The 13,846-nt window shown below is 48.7% G+C and overlaps 1 protein-coding gene across 5 annotated transcripts; it reads right to left on the bottom strand.

Annotated features, from left to right (window-relative positions):
* Positions 644-12,541, bottom strand: TRIM7 (tripartite motif containing 7). Of its 5 annotated transcripts, none has more exons than XM_021083408.1 (8): positions 12,422-12,540; positions 11,653-12,319; positions 11,040-11,135; positions 6,529-6,759; positions 5,644-5,666; positions 5,007-5,122; positions 4,472-4,507; positions 644-2,071 (listed from the first exon to the last, which is right to left on the bottom strand). In XM_021083408.1, the coding sequence occupies exons 2-8, from the start codon at positions 12,169-12,171 to the stop codon at positions 1,560-1,562; spliced, it is 1,533 nt and encodes a 510-aa protein (XP_020939067.1). In that variant the 5' UTR covers positions 12,172-12,319; positions 12,422-12,540; the 3' UTR covers positions 644-1,559. The 5 variants fall into 5 exon arrangements, with proteins under 5 accessions (XP_020939067.1, XP_020939068.1, XP_020939069.1 ...); XM_021083409.1 differs by having other exon boundaries at positions 11,653-11,922; positions 12,189-12,460; XM_021083410.1 differs by lacking the exons at positions 11,653-12,319; positions 12,422-12,540 and adding an exon at positions 11,549-11,573.

The raw sequence follows: 13,846 nt of genomic DNA, 5'->3' as shown, positions 1-13,846 counted from the left end.
ACAGTGTTCTCGATATGTCAATACAAGATTTACCCTCTGGGATGCTGCTGTAGACTGGACTCTTAAATGGTCCTGTCCCCAGCCCAAAGGACACTGGATTCTGATGGCTTGGTGCTATGTCCACTGGGTCTGCCTCTAGAAAACATGTCATGCCTGCCCGACAAGACCCTTGTATGCAAAATATGCCTTAAGCATCTTAGACACTAAGCATGGTAACTCCATGATGCTTGCAAACCAGACTATTCCATTGTCACTGTCTAAGCAATTGTGTGGGACAGAATTAGGTCTGAGACTTGCTTTTATCTAGTTGGGTAGCCAGGTAGTGGGGAAAGGAAACCTTTGACCTTCATATAAATATGGTGGCTAATATTTTACAACAATAAATCAATAATTGGGTGTGACCATACCGACTTAAGTCTGTTTGCACCTAATCCCTATGTGCATGCTCATAAATGCCCTCTCCAAAATCCACATGTCCCTGCCCCTCCCCATTCCTGAGGTCTGAGGTATAAACACACATGCACGAGTTCCTCACACACATAAACACACATGCTCACCCAGTCTGGCAGAAACCCTTGCTCATAATTGTGCTCTTGCACTCAGACTGGGGGAGTCAAGAAAAGTCAAGGCACTCTAGAAATGAGCTCACATATGTAATTCCATCTCCCCATACCTCCTTCCTGGTGAGCAAAAAGCAGGGAAGAGCCCACCTCCACCCACTCAGAAACCCAGCCACATAGAAGCTGGGGAACAATTAGCCAAGGGAATAACACCCACCAGGACCCATGCTGAGCAGGACTTGGCACAGGGTCCTCTGCTGTTGGAATACATTTGGGAAGCTCCCAAAAGGGTCTGTCAGGGTTATGCTTGTGCCCTGCGCATTTCCATAAAAGTGTCGGTTGCTTCTATAAAATTATAAGTACTATCTTGTGTTTCAAAATTCCAGAATTTGGTCTCCTTACCTAAAGGAGACTGTACTGTGGCACTTGAAAAGAGTGTGGCAAATGTAAGAACATGGGGCTGTCACAGTGGCCAAAGATGTACATACACTCTGTCATCAGGCTAAGGGGTGGTGGACGGCAGCAATGCTCATGTGCTGTTGTCCTGGGCTTTTTCCTCATGTACAGATCAAGGGCCTCCTTTCAGTTCTGGCTTAGATTCCCCTCTGAGATGGGAGTACAGTGCTCCTCACTAAATAGACGACTTTATCAGGCCGGATAGATCCAGGTCTCTGAGGGCAGAGCTAGATGATGACAAGAAGGCAAAGCTGAAGTAGTCATGAAGCTGCTCCCTTGTAACAGGACAACACAGGGTTTGGTTTTATTACATGGAACCAGAAGACCTTCTGAGTTGGGACAGTGATAGGAAGCACCTCTGATGGAGTTGGGCTCCTGTTCTCATCCACCTCCACCTTCTCACAGCTCAGGCCAAATCCACATGCCCACACCAGGTAGAGGACAGACAGCAGGGTCCAAGGCATCTCTTCTGCTCAGTTGACCTCAGAGCCCTTTTTCCCAACGACCCAATCTCATGTCTTTGATATTGTGAGACAGTGCCCCTCAAGGCCAGATTCGCAAATAGGTGCCAGTGGAACAGACAGAGAAAAGGGGGAACACACGTTCTTGGAAGTTGACGCGGAAGGTGTAGATATGGCGCATGTCCTCTGCAGCATAGAAGGACACGGCCCCCACCTCTAGGTCCAGGGCTACACGCACACGGGACAGGTGCCCACAGCTGAGGGGTGTTCGTTCAGGGCTGGTCACCGCCCAGTACTGCCCGCAGTTGAGCTGCAGCGCCCAGACGCCCTCCTCAGGTGTGAAAGGCGTGAGGCCCTTGCGGCGCACGCTTTCACGGGCCACCCCAAAGGCCCAGCCGTCCTTGGAGCCCACTTCCACCTCCCAGTGGTGCCGCCCGGAGGAGAAGCCGCAGGATGCCAGGACTCGAGTGTTGGTGTCGAAGCGACGCGGGTGGCTGGGCAGATCCTGGGCCCGCTGTCCAAGGCGCACGCTCTTAAGATCCAGAGAGAGGATGAGGCGGGGGTTGGCTGTGTCGGGGTCCAAGGTCAGCTCCACTATGCGGATTGGCGTGAAGGAGAGACAGGAGAGACGTCGGTCCCATGCAGGCCCCTTGCCTGGCTACCCCTGCTCCGCCGCCCCCTCAATAAGTACGTGTTGGGAGCTTGGGTTACGTAAATAGATACAGAATGTTGCCTTGGGGATGGATTAGTAATGGGATCCTGCTGTGTAGCACTGGGAACTCTGTCTAGTCACTTGTGGTGGAACATGTGGTGAGAAAAAAGAATGTATACATGTAAGTGTAACTGGGACACCATGCTGCACAGTAGGAAATATATATATATATGGGAGTTCCCATCATGGCACAGCGGAAACTAATCTGACTAGGAATCATGAGGCTGCAGGTTCGATCCCTGGCCTCACTCAGTGAGTTAAGGATCCCGCGTTGGGGTGAGATGTGGTGTAGGTTGCAGACGCTGCTCCTCGCATTCTGTGTTGCTGTGTCTGTGGCCATGGCGCAGGCCGGCAGCTGCAGCTCCCATTGGCCCCTTAGCCTGGGAATCTCCATTAGCCACAGGTGCAGACCTAAAAAGCAAAATAATAAATAAAATTTTTTTAAAAATCAGCAGAGCTTCTATGCCTGCCCCCTTGCATCTCTCACAAGTGTCCTATCCTAATAAATCTATTTCTTGCCTATCAAAAAAAAAAAGAAAAAGGAAAATATATATATACAAATAAAAGATTTTTTAAAAATCATAAATTTCATAATCTTAAAAAAAAGTATGTGTTGAAATCACATACAAATACAATTTATGAACCTGATTTGGATGTCCAATCAAACATATTGATAAATCCAATTTAAAAGACAATTGGGGAATTTTGGACACTAGATACTGGAAAGAATTATTAAGTTTTTAGTTATGATGATGGTTTTGTGTTTATGCTTTTTTTAAAGTCTATCTCTTTAGAGACAACATACTAAGATATTTATGGGGATGATAGTTATCTGTGATTTGCTTCAAAATAATCCAGTGGGAAGAAGTGGGTAGGGCTGTTTATGAAAAACACTGGCCACAAGTCAGTAATTGCTGAAGGTATATGAGAAGTATATAATATTTGTTATGCTCTTCTCTCTACTTTGGTGTATGTTTGACATTTTCCATAATAAAAAGTTAAAATAGGAGTTCCCGTCGTGGCGCAGTGGTTAACGAATCCGACTAGGAACCATGAGGTTGCGGGTTCGGTCCCTGCCCTTGCTCAGTGGGTTAACGATCCGGCGTTGCCGTGAGCTGTGGTGTAGGTTGCAGACGCGGCTCGGATCCTGTGTTGCTGTGGCTCTGGTGTAGGCTGGTGGCTACAGCTCCAATTGGACCCCTAGCCTGGGAACCTCCATATGCCGCAGGAGTGGCCCAAGAAATAGCAAAAAGACAAAAAAAAAAAAAAAAGTTAAAATATGCACACTTGCTGTAAGTACTACTATGTTCCAGATCTGTTCTAGGCCCTGAAATCCCACAGTGGAGTATCCCTGACTCCTTTTTGGGAGGAGAGGGAGGAAAGACAATACATGATGGAAGGATCAGGAGAGCAGGCTGTAATTTCAACTAGGGGAGCCAGGGAAGGCCTCACTGAAAAGATGCATTTGAGCAGAGACATAAAGGAGATGTAAAAGTCATATATAGGGTTGTCTGGGGAAGGGTGTTCCAGGCCGTGGCATAGCCAGGGCAGTGCAAAAGCCAGAGGCGAGTGTGTGCTTGGTACATTCCAGGAGCAACAGGGCAGGTGTGTGGCTGCACAGAATGAATCAGGGGAAGAAGGTGCAGTGAGGCCAGACCCCATGGGGCCTTGAAGACCACTGCCAGACTCCAGCCTTTACTGAATGAGGTAAGCAAGGCTGTTGCAGGGTTCTGAGCAGAGAAGGGACATAGGACATAGTCTGACTCAATTGGTTTAGATTCTTCCCAGGTAAGATCTGACTTAGCTCAGTCATCAGGAATATGTGCTCTCCCTTCCCCTTGGTATTAGATCTCACTCACCCCAGAGCTCTGCAGGAGTCAGAACCACCTCCCTTCCTGTGTTCAGTCTCTTCCTGCTTACCCTCACACATACACCCCCCAATACGCACAACCCCTGTCCCCAGGAAAGGCCTCCATCTGTCTGGGAGTGGGAATAGGGAAGAGAGACTTGTCCAGGTGACTGACAAACCCTCCCCAATCCCAAAGTGCAGGGCACTCTTGCTCTGGAATGATGCATGGTTTATAAGTCTGCAGGCCTCACTGTTGCTGGAGGGAATCAGAATTATAAGGATGAGGGAGAAAGGGCAACGGATGGCAGAGCTGCTGAGGCAGATGGGCAGAAGGAAACAGGTATGCACAGAGCCCAGGGAGACAGTCGCTGGCAGGCAGTGGATCTCTATGTGGCCATATGACAGGTACTCACTGTCACAATAACCATCATACCTTTTTCCTCTTTCTCCAGCTCTCCTCGAAGATCCTCTGAGGGGGAGAAACAAAGCAGGGTGTGCATGAATGACATGGGAGATTTCTATCTGCCACTGTCAGTAACTCTACCTCCTTGACATTTGCAGCCCCACTGGCCCCCTCACTCCCCAGATACCCTAGAGTTGATGGGCAGGTGCTGGGCCAGGCATGGGGGTTGGGAGGGGAGCAGTATTCTAGCTCTACCTCTCCCACTTCCCCCTCTTTTGCCTACAGCTATCCTGAGGTGAGCTCTCCCTCCTCATTCCTCTTTCTGCCCCCAACGCCCCTCCACTCTTTCTATCCTCAGGGGGATCTTTGTATCCTGGGGTGGGGTGGGGAATCTAAATAAATTAGCCACCAGAGCCTCCCCACACTAGTCTATCTTTAACATACTCTAGTCCCTGTTTTATCACACAGCTTCTGGAAAGGCATATCCTCAGGATGCCAAACCACCAGAAACACACCGCCATCACCATCAGGACTGCATGGTCCAGCCCCACACACAGGTCTCTACCTTTGAACTTCTTGAGCAGCCCTTTTAAGACAAAGGTCTTGAGGGAAACATTCCAGACTTTATTCTTCATCTCAGAAGACACTGTGGTTGGCTTGGGGGCAGGCACATTGCTGCACCTGCAGGACAAAGACCCTGAAGAAGGCCCACAAACTCTGTTCCACTCCCACTGGGTTTCACAATTAGGACAGTGAGGTCTTCTGGGTGGGGAGAGGTGAAAAGGAAAGCCTGACCCTGTGCCAGAATACCCACCTTTCTGAAGCAAACAAAAAGTACCCGGGTAGGAGTTCCTGTTGTGGCACAGCGGAAACGAATCTGACTAGTATCCATGAGGATGTGAGATCGTTGCCGTGAGCTGTGGTGTAGGTCGAAGATGCGGCTTGGATCCAGAGTTGCTGTGCCTGTGGTACAGGCCAGCAACTGTAGCTTCCATTCCACCCCCTAGCCCAAGAACTTCCGTATGCTGTGGGTGCAGCCCTAAAAAGCAAAACAAAAAACAAACAAACAAAGAAAACAAGAAAAGCAGTGGAGGGGGATGGGATCAGGAGGTGAGAGGTTAGGAATGGAAATGAAGAGAGGAAGTTCAGTGGAAAAAGAAGAATCAGCCTAGAAGACCCAAGGAACTGTTAGATCCACTCACTTGCTTAGGGTGTTTTTGAATTCCTGGAAAGAAAGATGAGAGAAAAAAAAAAAATCAGCATTCACCTTTGAGAAAATAAAGCTGGCCCCTTGCCCTGCTTCCAGAGGAATAAGCAACAAACAGGTATGTCACCCATCACTGCCTGCATGGGCCCCCAGGTGGCAACGGCTTCCAGATATAGCTGGCCGCTGGGTATCTCATCAACAAGGTCGACCCCTCAACCCAGCCCACACCTCTGCAAATGTGCTCCCACTACAAATGTGCTAACATTACAGCATCGTTACAGAATCATCACTGGATTCAAGCGCTAGGTCCCTGCCTGTACTTTCAACATCACCCAAGGCAAGCAACAGCCCTTATGTAACAACTGGTCACTCAGACTAGTGCCTTTTGCAGGGGGCGCCGAACCTACTGAGCGAGGCCAGGGATAAAACCAAGTCCTCATGGAGTTGGGGTTCCCTACCACTAAGCCACAGAGGGAACCCCCAGAATATTGCCTTTTAAATGGCTATTCTTGACCCATTTGTGACTTATGAAGTTTATGTGGTGGGTTGTGACAGTTTTAGAAGGAAATAAGATAGAATAGAAAACATCGAAGTAGAATAGAAAATATATATATAAAATTTAATATAAGATATTATATTATATCTATATTATATATAGAATATATATATATAAAAGAATATAAAAGAATAAATTGTATGGTATATTATTGTGGATCATGGCCAAGAAAGTTTTATCACATCCCTTTAGACCCCTAACCTCAGGAAAATCAGGGCTTCGGACCCTTTCAGCTTCAGATTACATGACTCTGCTAAACTCATGGGATCTGATTCTGCTCTCACTGCCATTCTTGATGCCTTAGGATACATGATTCAGACTCACCTGGAGAAAGTCAAGGTCAGGCTTGCAAGTTGTCTCCTGGATCTGGCTGCTGAGTTTGGAGAGCTGGGCAATCTCCTCCCCAAGCTGGGCCAGGTTCTCATTCTGCTTCTGTGTCACCTCTCGGGATAGTTCCTCCAGGCGGCCCAGGAGCCGGCCCTCCTGCTCCACCAGGAAGGCCCGCAGAGCCTGGAACTCTGCTCCTACCTTTTCTCGCTCGGCTGCCATCTGTTTCTGTCCCAGGAGAGAAGTCCAAGAGGGAAGGGGATGTGGGTATTCAAGACCCAGCATTTGGACAGGAGCCTCTGAGCCATCCCACAGGACAGAGTTCCATTCCCCTCATTGCTCAGGGGTCAGAGACTCACCCACACATGCCCACCGTGAGCATGCTCTGGAGAACAGTATGGAGGTCACTTGAAAAACTAAATATAGAACTGGATCAAAATACTATATGATTAAGCAATCCCACTCCTGGGCATATATCCAGAGAAAACCATAATTTGAAATGATACATATGCTTCACTGTTTACTGCAACTCTATTTACAATAGCCAAGACATGGAAGCAACCTAGATGTTCATCCACAGAGAAATGGATAAAGAAGATGTAGTATAGGAGTTCCCGTTGTGGCTCACAGGTAACAGACCTGACTAGTATCCATGAGGATGCAGGTTTGATCCCTAGGCCTGCTCAGTAGGTTAAAGGGTCTAGCGTTGCGGATGCCTGGAGCTGTGGTGTAGATCACAGACGCAGCTTGGATCTGGCATTGCCACGGCTACAGCACAGGGCCACAGCTGCAGCTCTGATTCAACCAGATTCGACCTAGCCTGGGAACTGGGAACTTCCATATGCCACAAGTGTGGCCCTAGAAAGCAAAAAAAAAAAAAAAAAAAAAAAAAAAAAAAAAAAAAAAAAAAAAGATGTGGTACATAGATACAATGCAATATTAGTCATAAAAAGAACAAATAATGCCGTTTGCAGCAAACATGGATGGATCTAGAGATTGTCATATTAAGTGAAAATAGGTCAAACAGAGAAAGACAAATATGTCGGTTATAGGTGGAATCAAATTTTTAAAAATGATAAAAGTGAACTTATTTACAGAATAGAAATAGATCCACAGATCTCAAAGTCAAACTTATGGTAGCCAAGGGGGAAAACTGGGAGAGACGATAAATTGGGAGTTTGGCACTGACACATACAACTACTATATGTAGAATAGATAACTAATAAGGACCCACAGTATAGTAGAGGAAACTCTACTCAATATTCTGTAATATTCAGTTCTCAATATTCATGTATGTATGTATGATTGATTCATTTTGCTGTACACCTGCAACCAACACAATGCTGTGACTCAACTATACTCCAATAAAATTTTTACAAAAAAGATTTTTAATAAATAAAAATCCCACTTCTGAGCACACAGCAGCCTCAACACACGCTTTCCTTTCCCGTTAGAGATGCGCCCATGTGTCACTTTAGATCTGGGTTCTCCCATCAAACTGAGGCACTTCACATTCACCCCAGAACTACCCAAGGCTGCTGTTTCCTCATTTGAAAAGTGGAATGAATAATTTAGTGCCTCCCTCAGTCAAGACAGGCCTGCAGAGGCCCAAGTGGAGTCACTTATGCTAAGCCCCATGTCACCGAAGAAGCCTTATTTACTGTTTTGGTTCTCCCAAAAATGTTATATTAATCCAGCCAATAAGGAATCACCTGGAGTTCTCTTATGGCACAATGGGTTATGGATCCAGTGTTGTCACTGCAGCAGCTTGGGTCACTGCTGTGACACCAGTTCAATCCTTGGTCCAGGAACTTCCTCATGCCAAAAACCATCAGCGTTTGTTCAGTAATCTGCCTGATAAACCCCTGCCATCCCCTGCAGGGAAAGCAACCAATTCACTTCCCCTCACCCCTAGTTTGTTTGTTTGTTTGGTGTTGGCCATGCCCACTGCTTGCAGAATTCCCCTGCCAGGGATTGAACTTGGGCCCAAGGTAAATCCCCCAACACGATTTTGCCTAGTACAACTTCTTTGTTCCTGCTCCCTCTGCCTATAAAATCTCTTGCCTTGTATAGCTCTTCAGAACTTCTTTCTTTCTGCAAGGGGGGGGGGGGTATGCTGCTCGATTTATGAATCATTGAATAAAGCCAATATATTTTTTTAATTTACCCAATTGAATTTTGTTCTTTAAAGTATCACCCCCTCCAACTTTCACTCCTCACTTGACTTCTTTTTAAAGAGTACCTTTCCTGGTTAGCAATTATAAAAATAATACATGCTTATAATACAAAACCTGGAAATTCAGAAAAGTAGAATGAAGGAAGAAAAATCAGTGCCCGTGACCAGAAGTAAGATCACACCCACAATGACATAAGTGACAATATGCTGTGTGCAAGCTTCATATTCTTTTCTTTTTTTCTGAGCCAGTGCAGTGACAATGCCAGATACTTAACCTGCTGAGCCACATGGAAACTCCCAAGCTTCATATTCTATTTTTTCCATTATCACTATCCACAGGATTTTCACTTCTGTGTTCTCAGACACAGACTCTTCCTTCTGATCCTCTTGATTCTATAAGTGAACACATGGGAGGGACTCTGCATGATATAACAAGCAAGGCCTCTCATGGCCAATAAGAAGGATTCCATCCCTCTAGGACAAGCTCAAATATCAAAGTTCCTCTTCCCTGAAAACTCTAGAGGAGGAATGGATGGCTGGAAGAGAAAACTGTAAAAGGGTTCTGAAGTCAGGACATCTGGGTTCAGGACATAGCTCCCCAGTCTTCAGGACATTGGGCAAGCAGGCAGAGGCAGCACAGGGCATTTTACAGGTGTTTAACTCCCTCAGTGGGTACATTCTCATCCCATTTTACAAATGAGGAGACAGAGACCACAGAGGCGGTTGAAGTAAGAAGCCAGAAGTCTAATTAAGGAGTCTGACCCTAGAGTCTGAACTTCTTGCAACTACAGCATATGGTCTCCTGAGGAAATAACATAAGTGGAATAATATTTGCCAAAATATTCTAAATCAAGGTTTCCATTCCTGGCCATACTGACATTTGGGGCCAGATAATTCTTTGTGGTGGTGGACTGTCCCATGCATTACAGGATATTTAAGCAGTACCCTGGCCTCTACAAGTAAATACCAGTAGCATCTCTGCCCCAGTGTTGACATTGCCAATGTCCACTAGGGGCCACAACTGCCAACAGTTCAGAACCACTCCTCTAAATGGTAAGAACATTTTCAAATAAAAATATTCATCCTCCTTGTTATCATAGCAGCAATAGTTGTTTCACTGAGCGGGTATTTTGTAATAATAAAGGATGTGTGGGCCAGGGGGTGGGGGATGTGGCTGGGTGGGTGTTGGCAGAGGACCCAATAGAAAGTGCTAAGCAATGTCATGGGGCATGGGGTCAGAAACCATGAAGCTGCCAAAGATGTGGAGGACCCTCTGGGTCATGGATGTAGGACAAGAGCCAAAGAGCCACACAGTTACTCCTTTTTCCAGCAGAGGAGGATGGAAGTCTGGAGGGACAAGGGGTGAGCACTTCCTTATGGAGGAAAGTAAATGATCAGAAGAGAAAGCCTGAGATGTACATGGGCTGGCAAGTGTACCAGATGCAGTTCAGTGTCAGGAAAGGACCCAGGGGCATCTGAACTCAGGGTCTTCCTCTTCACCGCACTCCTTCCCTTAAGAATAGGTGGTTCCTCTCCCTCCATTTTCCAACTCCAGAACTGAATAGCCCCGCTGTAACTGGTCCTAGTAGCTCCTTTCATTCTCTTAACTTATATGTTGAGCTAGGAACTGAATTTTCGAGATAGAAAAAGACAGTTAACCATGTTTGGCTACCATAACCAAAATGAACCCCACTTCACACTCCTGTTCTACTTCAAGGAAGATAACATATTACCACAAGCCACCAGGGGCGCTGGGCACAATCGCCTGTGGAAAACCCAAGTCCCCCAAACTCCTGCCCTCTTCTGGGTGGGGAGCAGCTTTGCCATCCCCTCCTCAACCTCCAATGCCCTCTCCCCTAGTCTCAATTTCAAAATCTAAAGAACTCTAAAAAATGAAAAGTTTTTTCATAACTTGTTTGGTGGTAAAGCATTACCTAGACTGACAGGCTATATATTTTCTGTCCCCACTTAGTATGACTATGCATATGTTTCTCTACAGAAATGCTAATGTATTTAATTACAAGATGCTCCACAGACCCTAACTGGGATGTTATGCAATATTAGGGGGACTACACATCCTGATTCACTGGGATAGTTTCAGTTTAAGCCAGCTGTTCTAAAAAGAACTATTTTAGTACTCCCTTTAGCTCTCAAAAGCTCTGTTTATACAATAAATTACACAGTCACCCTATGTAGTATGCGTTCCATTATATTTTTAAAATCCATCTCTGCTGTTCCACAGGCACTCACTCCAAACCACACACACAGAGTCAGGCTGGTGGGTGGCCTTTTGTTGTCACTGGGGAGCCAACCTGGGGGTTGCCCTGCTCACCAAGAGCTCCTTACTCTCCTTCTCTTCGGTGGAACGAAAGGCCTCATAGTCCTCCAGATCCTTCTTCAAGACCTTCAGCCTGGACTCCAGGAGCTCCTGTGGGAGAGTGAGAAGGGAGACATTATGGGGAGAGGATTCTAGAAGCCCCCACATGTGCCTTTCTGAGCCGTCCAAGAGAAAGGGAAGGCCCTATTCATTGAGGAGGAAGAGGAAACTGCAGGGGTGAAGCCATCTCTGGACGTCAGGATGATACAGTGTGCATAGGCTGTACAAAGGAGTACGGGGCAACTGCAGGGTGACCCCAAAGGCCCCAGCGTCTCACGTCCTCAAGACCATCTGTGCACAATCCAGGCTGAAATACAAGTCCCCCAGAAGCCCAACCTGGCTAGTCCTCTCTTCCTTTCCTCAGGGCGGTATTGGTGGTGTGAGGGTGAAAGAGGGAGAAACGTCCTCGGTCCTGTAGCCAATGCCAGGCAGCGTGGGATAGGAGGAAAGAAGCAGGGGCTCACCTAGGCCTTCCTCCTGGCCTGCCTGTCGTCTGCACTGAGCGTTCGGGAATGCAGAACGGGGATTGGGGGTTTCAGGGACCGGTAGGGGTGAGGTTTCCGCTCACCTTGGCCTCCTGCACCGCCTCGTCAAGCGGCAACACTGCGTGAGCGCGGTGCTCGCGAGCGCGGTCGCACACAACGCAAATGGCACGTCCGTCGTCCTGGCAGTAGAGCTTGAGAGGTTCGCCGTGCTGCGCACACCCGGCGGACACAGCCTCCAGGGGCCCGCGTTCCCCCGGCGCGGCAGCTGGGAGGCTGAAGCGCCGCAGCAGTGTGGCCACTGCGGCCAGCTGCCGGTTGGGCCGTAGCTGGCCGGGGCGCGCAGGCTCGCGACACTGCGGGCAGGGCAGCGAGCAGGGCAGAGAGTAGGGCAGCGTGCGGGACACGGTAGTGGGCCCCGCGCTCGGGCGCTCCCAGCAGCGTGCAATGCAGGCGCGGCAAAAGCTGTGGCCGCACTCAACGGACACCGGCTCACGGAAAAGCTCCAGGCAGATGGAGCAGGTCGCCTCGCCCTGCAGCTCTGCCGCCAATGCCAGCGCCTCAGCCCCGGCGCTCGGGCCGGTCCGCGGCCCCACCGCCGCCATGCGCACCCTCAACGCACCCAACTTCGCGGCGCCCGGGAAGCTACTGGACTTTGCAGTACACCGCCCGCGAACGCCCACTGGGAGAGGAAGGGCGGGGTTGACGCCGGCTGGCCGAGACTTGAGCTGAGGATGCGCCAGGCTGGAAAACCTGAGAGGAGGGTGCGCGTGGATGGCGGGCTAGGCAGCACAGGGCGAGGGGATCTAACGGCAGGCCAGTGGCCTGCGCTCCCACTTTGTCCCCCTTCAGTACCCTGCCTTGGCCCGCGTCCTGCTGCGTCCCGGGGCTCCCTCTCTCAGTCTCTCCTTTCGCTCAGCCCTGACGCAAGCCTGTCTAGGCCTCCCCAGCCTGACCCAGTCAGCGGTGGAAAACAGGCTGGGACAGGTGGAAACACACACCCACCTGGGCGCCACTCCCAGTTGCTGCCTGAGGCCGACAAACACAGCTGGCCAGAGGCCCTGGCCCCCGGACCACAGTGTCAGATTCCCGGAGCGCAGGTTTGTCCCCGCCCTGTGCTCAGCTAAATTTAGGGTCTGGAACTTGGCTCTTGACCCCCACCCCCAATCGTGGCCTTTTATCTACTTCTGTGGCTACATTTCCCGCGATTGTATTCCCCTACCCCTTGTATATTCTTTATTTTTGTTGTTTTTTTTTAAGCAAGTAATATATTTTCAATCAATTTTCGCTCTTTATTTGATGTTACAGCCCTCCCCCCCCAAAAAAACCCCTATCCCCTATTGTCTCTTAATTCTACAGCCCCTCCCTAGAGTTGCCAATATTATTTGCCGCCCTCCGCTTACTCCCTCTGAAGGACATTTGGGGCAGATTTTATTCCCCAACCTCTTCAGAAACCACTCTTGTGACCACAGCGATTCTAACCCAAAGATGAAGACTCCTTCTCTGGCCTTATTTCCCCTCTCCTCTGATACTTCCTCCTTCCTGACACCCTTTCTCAGGGCCTTCCAGGATTCTGTACTTCTTGGCTCTCCTCCCACCTCCATGGCCTCCTACCACCTTCTTGGCCACCGCTGTGGTTTCCTCCTCCTCTCCCTGCCCTTGCTCAGTCCTTGGACCCCTGTCTATACTTACTCCTTTGTGATCTCTTCCATTTTCTTGCTTGAAAGACCTTCTCCACTTCCACAGTACAAATCCCCAGCCCAGGTCCCCCTAGGATGCCTAGCTCCCACATCCAACTCTCTGGATGGCATCTCCAGATGTAGCGTTCTAAGGGGGTGGGGGTTGTCACACACTCAAGTTGTGCATACTGTATTTCTAGTCTGTGCACCCACACACTCTTCCCACAGCCCTCCTCACCCCATCCCATTTAATAGCAACTCTGTACTTCTTGGTGCTCAGACCAAAACTGGTGAGTTCTCTGAGACATCCCAAGAGAGGAGAAATGTACAGGCCTCACATCCAGTGCTCAACATCTCACACTCTCACCTCCTCCAATGCATCATCCGCCATAATTTGATGATCACAACAGTTCTCTCCCCTTCTGCCCAACTCCCCTGCCCTATTTCTCTAACCAGCTGTGAGAACAATCCTTTTAAATTGTTAAGTCAGATACGGACCCTCCTCCTCTGAAATCCTCCGGTGGCTCTTACCTCTCTCAGAGTAAAAGTCAAAGTTTAAAGACCCTACTCGTTCATCCTCTGCATCTCCTGCACACAGTCT

Source organism: Sus scrofa, chromosome 2 (assembly GCF_000003025.6).
Source record: "Sus scrofa isolate TJ Tabasco breed Duroc chromosome 2, Sscrofa11.1, whole genome shotgun sequence".
Lineage (NCBI taxonomy): Eukaryota > Metazoa > Chordata > Mammalia > Artiodactyla > Suidae > Sus > Sus scrofa.
The sequence above is the reverse complement of the archived record's forward strand: the minus strand, read 5'-3'. Positions and strand labels throughout refer to the sequence as shown.